The 7,468-nt window shown below is 39.3% G+C and overlaps 2 protein-coding genes across 2 annotated transcripts; both read left to right on the top strand.

The window, feature by feature from the left end:
• The first annotated feature begins 246 nt into the window (after positions 1 to 246).
• On the top strand, positions 247 to 3,095 carry LOC137201137 (DELTA-sagatoxin-Srs1a-like). The gene is made up of 2 exons (XM_067616038.1): positions 247 to 320; positions 1,738 to 3,095. The coding sequence occupies exons 1-2, from the start codon at positions 253 to 255 to the stop codon at positions 2,153 to 2,155; spliced, it is 486 nt and encodes a 161-aa protein (XP_067472139.1). The 5' UTR covers positions 247 to 252; the 3' UTR covers positions 2,156 to 3,095.
• Positions 3,096 to 4,254: 1,159 nt separating this feature from the next.
• On the top strand, positions 4,255 to 7,421 carry LOC137168295 (myosin light polypeptide 6-like). The gene is made up of 8 exons (XM_067570821.1): positions 4,255 to 4,646; positions 4,966 to 4,993; positions 5,119 to 5,268; positions 5,793 to 5,866; positions 6,827 to 6,926; positions 7,044 to 7,121; positions 7,211 to 7,247; positions 7,335 to 7,421. Exons 1-7 carry the CDS (start codon positions 4,383 to 4,385, stop codon positions 7,237 to 7,239), a joined length of 723 nt encoding a protein of 240 aa, XP_067426922.1. The 5' UTR covers positions 4,255 to 4,382; the 3' UTR covers positions 7,240 to 7,247; positions 7,335 to 7,421.
• The last annotated feature ends 47 nt before the right edge of the window (positions 7,422 to 7,468 follow it).

Below are 7,468 nucleotides of genomic sequence, written 5' to 3'. Positions count from 1 at the left end.
TGCAGCTCAGGTGCAGATTGAGAGACGACGGCTCGGTGAGTTCTGAACACTTTTCTCTACTTTGATATCGGAAATAAACAGAAACATGTTAGTCTGAGCAGCAGAGAGGATTCACTTCAGTTTATCAGTTTCTGCAGGTTTGAACAGTTTAACAAAGGTTGATTTTAAGGACAGGTTGTTTTTTTTATGTGAATTTTTAATCAATACCAAATCTGTCTCATGTTCTGTGTTGCTGTACAGGTTGAAGACATCATGGGAAACCGCCAGTGCAGCATTGAGGTTGAGAATAAGACCTCCAAGTACACCCTGTGTAACCTATGGTGAGTACATAGTTCAGGTTCTCCCAGTCTGTCTTTTCTTACATTATTTGACCCCATAGACCCTCTCCTAATAATCCTGGGGATATCAGAATCAATATCAACATTGAGTAAATCACAACAACAATTTCTTTCTTATTGTTTCGTTTTCTTTCTTTTGAACTGGAATAAAGAATTTGTTCCCACAGTTAATTGAACTGAAATAGTGTACGATGTGCTGTACATGTGTATATAACCAAAAATAATGTCCAACACCAGTCCCTTGATGGGCATTGACGGGTCAAGTAATCATTAAAATGAGATGTTACAGTTTAAAATCAGTGCATATATTAATAAAGCAAGAGCAGCAACCATCAATGACAACAGACAAAACATATCACAAAACATTTTAGCATGAACAAATAATGACTAGTTGGTGTCATGATAACTGGACTTGACTGTTGTAGGAAACATTTTAAAATCCAGAACCTGCTTTGAACTGGCAGGTCGGGAATTTCAGAGGGTTGTGCCTTTAATGGAGAACGCAGTTGATCAAAGGAAGTCTGACAGTGTCTAATTCTAGTTTCCTTCTGGTGTATTTCGGGTGTTAGTGGCAGTATAGTGACGTCTAGTCATGAAAGTGTTGAGGATGGGTGGAGCTAGATGGTGGAGACATTTAAATGTAAGTGTGAGGTTGGAGTAATTAATAAAATGATCAAAACTGAGAAAATTATACTTTTTAGAATATTGTAATGATGAAATCTCAGGTATTTCTTGAACTTTGATAGCTTGGTTAGAAAGGTTTGTTAGTGGTTTAATGCCTGAGACCAAGAGGTTATGCAGTATGAGAGATGTGAAAATATCATTTCATGAATAGATAATAGAGTTGTATGAAATGGTAATCAGTGTCTGATCTGCCTAAAGGTTTGAAGATTCTACCTAACTTTATTATGTTTGTCAAATCTTAGCTGAGGGTCCAAAACAATTCCAAGATACTTAAACTCCTGAACTGTCTCTTGTTCACTGTGTTTTATCCTCACTTGTATAGTGTTTGTGATTGTGATTTTTCTGGCTGAGAAGCACATAGAGACAGTTTTTCAAACATTCAGTGTTTGGCAGGAAGTGTCAGTGTGCCACCTTACCCGAGCAGTCTGTTAGTTTGGCTGCAGCAACAGTAGGTGTTTTTGCTGTCACAAATAAAACTGTATCATCAGCATATACTTGTAGCCCAATTCAGAGATGTCATTGACTTTATATTGTGTTAAAAAAATTGTTTTGCTTTGGGTCTGGTTAAAGGTTTATTTTTTCTCTTTTAATGGAGCTAAACTAGCAGTTTCCCTCCGCCTCCAGCTCCACACATTATGTCTGTATTGAACACTCAAAAATGAATCTATCTGTTGTCTTTTAGTCACTGAAATGTTTCTCTTCTTTCTGTGACCAGTTGGTACACTCACAGTGGATCCTGTGAAACACCTTTGCCACCGACGCTTGGCCCCGCTGAATCTGGCAGCGCTCTGTTCATCAGCACTCCTCAGACAGCCTCTGGATCTGTTGGAGTCTTCACCTACAATCTCCTGAATGGATCCACAAAGCAACACGATGGAAAAATAGCTGTCATGTTCTCTAATCCTTTTGATTTCAACCTGTACTCTAACTGGTATGCAGTGGGAGACTTTGACATGGCCACAACATGTGATTATGATCTTTATTATAAGATGTATTACGATGCAGAGAAAGGGTTTGTCAGAGGTAGAGCTGCAGACGGCAGTCTGATTTACGAAAGTAAACTTGTTACCATCAGAGCCACCATGTCAGACAGTTACCAACCTGTCATCAAGGTGCAAGTTTGGGAAGTGTGAAGTTAGAAAGTTGAAATTTTAAGCAACCAGGGTTGGAAATGAACGGGGGCTCGGGGTAAAATGCCCCTAAAAGAATGTAAAGTTGCCTTTGAATTGGGATAACGGGGCTTTTAAATGTAAAATAACCAGTTAAACAAAGACTTAATATGTTTTAGAAAGTGTGTCCTGATTTAGTTCCAAAGCTGTCAGAGTGCACGTTATTTTAAACCACAGAGAACAGAACATGAAGACAATCAGCAACGTTGTTGAGATGATGAACTGTGACGTTACGTAATGTTTGTTTATTCTTTATACTTTTGATAAAATGTGCATTAAATGGGTATTTAAATGTTCTTACATTATAAATTTGGCTGCAACATAGAACTCAGGTGTTTCTCATCATTTGAAAACATTAACACACATATAATCTGTAACTGGGATTATAACTCACTGGAAATCATCCAAAATTCCCCCGAAACATTTCCTACCTGCTGCAAACCTGTCGGGCCTGATTCTTTCTGCTCTCAAGACTTATCTTCTAGTTTATTCTCAGCTTTTTCTCCATGCACTCAATCAATCTATCTATCAATCAATCAATCAATCCCAGTTGGCCCAGTACGACAGAAAGTGTAGTTTAAATCAAATAAATGAATCTACTCAAATGTTGATATCATCAAACACATTTTATTTTTTACTGAACTGATTTTTTAAATCTAAAAACTAAAAAACATGCTGCAGTGACTGGTTCAATACTGGTTAACTGACTGTCACCATTCCCACTCTTTCCAAATGGTTCAGGTCCTTCTGTGTCTGTGATTTTCTCTACATGTACAATGTGCCTGTTCTCAGTCACTCAGTCTGTAAGACAAATAAAATCTGAACATGAACGACATGGTCTGAAGTGTGTTTGTTAAATTGACAAAATGCAAATTCAACATCAATGCCAAATGTACAAACTAAGCTAACAATGGAACAAACATATGATAGTGGTCAGTGTTAAATTAAAAAGAAAAAACATGAAATAGACAGTCGCATGAATAAAATTAGTAAAATATATGACTGACCTGATCCAGACCACCTGAGAGGTCTGGATGGTTCATAACGTAGCAGCAGATCAGAGATGTATTTTGGCCCTAAACCATTCAGTGCTTTAAAATCAGTTGTTTGACAGACAGGAAGTCAGTGTAAAGATCTGAGAACTGGACTGATATGATCCACTTTCTTGGTCTTAGTGAGGACTCGAGCAGCAGCGTCTGGATCAGCTGCAGCTGTCTGATGGATTGTTTAGGGAGACCTGTGAAGACAGCGTTACAGTAGTCGAGTCTACTGAAGATAAATGCAGGACCAGTTTTTCCAAATCCTGCTGAGACACAAGTCCTTTAATTCTTGATATATTCTTCAGGTGATAGTAGGCTGACTTTGAAATTGTCTTAATGTGGCTGTTGAAGTTCAGGTCTGAGTCCATGACGACACCAAGATTTCTGGCTTGATTTGTAGTTTTTATCATTATCGACTGAAGATGAGTGCTGACTTTTAATTGTTCTTCCTCGGCTCCAAAAACAATTACTTCAGTTTTGTCTTTGTTTAATTGAAGTTAGCTGTTCCTCCAACCTGTTACCTGTTTCTACCTGTCAGTTACCTGTTCCTACAACCTGTTACCTGTTTCTACCTGTCAGTTACCTGTTCCTACAACCTGTTACCTGTTTCTACCTGTCAGTTACCTGTTCCTACAACCTGTTACCTGTTTCTACCTGTCAGTTACCTGTTCCTACAACCCGTTACGTGTTTCTACCTGTCAGTTACCTGTTCCTACAACCTGTTACCTGTTTCTACCTGTCAGTTACCTGTTCCTACAACCAGTTACCTGTTCCTACAACCCGTTACGTGTTTCTACCTGCCAGTTACCTGTTCCTACAACCCGTTACGTGTTTCTACCTGTCAGTTACCTGATCATCAAGAGTAATTTGGGGTTAATAGATGTGATAAATAGAGGACACTCTCTGAACCTGTATGCTGTATGTTGTCTTTTCATCCTAACTGACAGAGAACAGTAAACGTGTTTTGTTGAAGACAGCGACAGTAGAGAACAGTAAATGTTTTCTATTTAAGGTGGTCTCAGTAGATTTCTGTTCTGTGTGGGTTCAATAGAGGATTGTGGAATTTGTTCAGATCTATTTGAAGTTCGTCTCTCTGCAGCAGAGATCCTGAGAGGATTCATTCATGAGTTGGTTCAGCTGTCTGACCGTAAATGGACGGGATAGGGTCTTTGTGTGACGAGTATTTAAACCCTCACAGAGGAATCTGCTCTGCTATCTCTTCTCTTCTTCTCAGCATTCATCCATTCATCCTTTACTCTCTGATTATACTCTGTCTTTATTTTCTTTCTATCAGTTTTTGTGTCAATCTGTCCATCATGGCCCCAAAGAAACCAGAACAAAAGAAGGAAACAATGAAAGTTTCTCCAGAAGCAGAAGCTGCTAAAGAACCAGATTTTGACCCACACAACATCAAGGTTTGTATGTCTGTCTGTCAGTTCTGCAATGCTAACCACATTAAATATTATTATGTAGTAAATGTAACCATCAGCTGACAGCTGTAAACTTATTTAGAAATGTGCAGTGCAGAGTAGAAAGGGATACATACATGTGTAAGTAAAAGTACCTTGAGTAAGTAAAGAACTGCGTATTCAAGTTCTAACAGAAATGTCAACTTGTGTTGGTACAAAGAAGGTTGAAAATGTTTCTTGAATGTATTTGATGTTACAGATTAATTATTAATGCATTTGAGGTTGTAAGGGGCAAATGATTCCAGTATTCTGTTTTATTTTTCAGATTGATTTTGGCCCTGATCAGATTGAGGGTAAAGCTGCACGCACACACACGTTTGTACTTCTATACTTGTGAGGATCATCACTGACATAATGAATCCCTGAGACAGACACGATGTGTACTGACCCCGATCGTAACGTTGTCATGTGTGTGTAGAGTTTAAAGAAGCATTCCAGCTGTTTGACAGGACGCCACAGAACCATCTGAAGATCTCCTTCTCTCAGTGTGGAGACGTGATGAGAGCTCTGGGACAGAATCCAAGCAACGCTGAGGTCCTCCGAGTGCTGGGACGACCCAAACCTGAGGGTACACACACACACACACACACACACACACACACACATACTCACACTCACACACTCTGTGTGTTATGGGTGTGTAAATAGGTAGAGGTCTGTCTGCAATGAGGTGATGAGTAAAGTTTTAGTTCAGTAGTCAGCGCAGTTGTCTCTGATCTGGGAGACTCCAGTTCCAGACCCGGTGTGGGGACGTCGTCCTTCATAAGATAGTTTATTCATGAACACTTATTTCAACACTTTAATTTTCTAAAACTGAAAGCGTAATAACAACATAAACAGAATTTTTACGCCTATTTCGACTTTTATTCGAATACAAATACAAATATAAATTTGTTCCTTTCACAAATATATACAAATACAAATACTGGGCTCTCTGCACATCCCTAGTATATATATACATATATGACAAGAAAAATGACAATAATACATATGTTGCTGTTAAAAGCTTATGAGTACACAAGATTACAATAAGTTGTATTTATATACATCCCAAAGAGTCCGTCTGCCGTGTCTTCTCATCTTCTTCCATAGACATGGACGGTAACCTGGTGGACTTTGAGACCTTCCTGCCCATGCTGCAACATGTGGCTCAGTCCAAAGACAAGGTAAGATAAAAGCTTTAACTTCACACGGCTCAGTGGTTAAGGGTCAAAGGTCACGGAGTAAATGTGTTGGTGGAAATATTCATTCCTCGAACATGTTTAGTCATGACTTATGTTTACTGTCCAGATGAAATTTTAAAGGTTCACTTTTAAAATATCGGAAGTTAGCTGGTAGCAGATTGTTGACACATTGTCATTTTCTACACAAACATGAATATATCTGTTGATCAATATTATCACAACAACAGTGTAAACCCTCTTGGTTTCGCCCATGCTGGCCCTCACTTCCCCAGGCCCCTTTCTACTGAACTTTCCAGTCTCTGCCCTTCTCCACCTGTCCACCAGATGTCCTCAGCCTCTCCCACTAGTCCCAGTTACCTGACTCCCACATACACCTGCTCACCTCTTCTTACTGCCAAGTCATGCTGACATATTTAGCTGCTCGGATTCATTCACTCCTTGCTGTCTTTGTGTTCCTGTCACCTAAACCTGACATCTGCTGCCAGTTTATGACCTTCCTGCCTGCCTCAGCGCTCTGGATGTGTTAGTTAGTTAGGACTTCCTCCTGCTGCCTGACTGGAATCCAGTTTTACTGAATATTTATGGAGCAAAGTGTCTTTTTTATCAGTTCTGTCCTCTATGCTGTTACTCGCTAATATTTACTAATTGCAATACTTACAATATTATTGCAATGTAGAATTGATAAAAATGTATGTTGAAGCATCTGTAAGTAAAGATGATTGAAAGAACCAATTTCAGTTGAAAACCAGCGTTGTGATGACATTTCTGTGCTGTGAGGACATTTTGGCTGGTCCTCAAACTTCAAAGGCGTATTTGAGGGTTTAAAGTTAAGGTTAGAATTTGGTTCAGGCTCAGTTTAGGGTTAGGGGCTGGGAACGCATCATGTCAATGAGTGTCCTCACAAGGATATAAAGACAAACATGTGTGTGTGTGTGTGAACAGGGGACGTATGAGGACTTTGTGGAAGGTCTGCGGGTTTTTGATAAGGAAGGAAATGGGACGGTGATGGGAGCTGAGCTGAGACACGTACTGGTCACTTTGGGTACGATGACTTTTATTTGTGTTCATGTTTGAGAACCTTTTGAAGTTAAATTAGCTGAAAATATGTTTATGAAAGTTTATCCACAGTGAGCATGCTCAGAGGTTTTTCTGTTATCAGGGGAGAGGATGACGGAGGGAGAAGTGGACCAGCTGTTGGCAGGACAGGAAGATGCTAATGGATGTATAAACTATGAAGGTAACATCCATACTGAAACACACCGAAAGCAAAATAAAATAATATGAATGTAAAATAATACTGAATGAAGCTGTGCATTTGTTTTCCAGCTTTTGTGAAGCACATCATGGCTGGCTGAAACAACAGGTAAATGTGTTCATTAGTTTTTATATGAAAAACAGAATCAATAGAATCATGATACTGTCGTATGAACGCAGTCTGTCTGTCTTTCAGGTTGGGTCCTGTGTTCAGAGAGAAGTGCCTGCAGGTTTCTGCTCTGATGTTACAAATCCTCATGTTCAATAAAAATGTACAAATTCCTGCTGAACTTCCAGTGTTTCAACTGTCGCTGTAACGGTTCAGAGTAA

The sequence above is a fragment of the Thunnus thynnus genome, chromosome 17 (genome assembly GCF_963924715.1).
Source record: "Thunnus thynnus chromosome 17, fThuThy2.1, whole genome shotgun sequence".
NCBI lineage: Eukaryota > Metazoa > Chordata > Actinopteri > Scombriformes > Scombridae > Thunnus > Thunnus thynnus.
The sequence above is the reverse complement of the archived record's forward strand: the minus strand, read 5'-3'. Positions and strand labels throughout refer to the sequence as shown.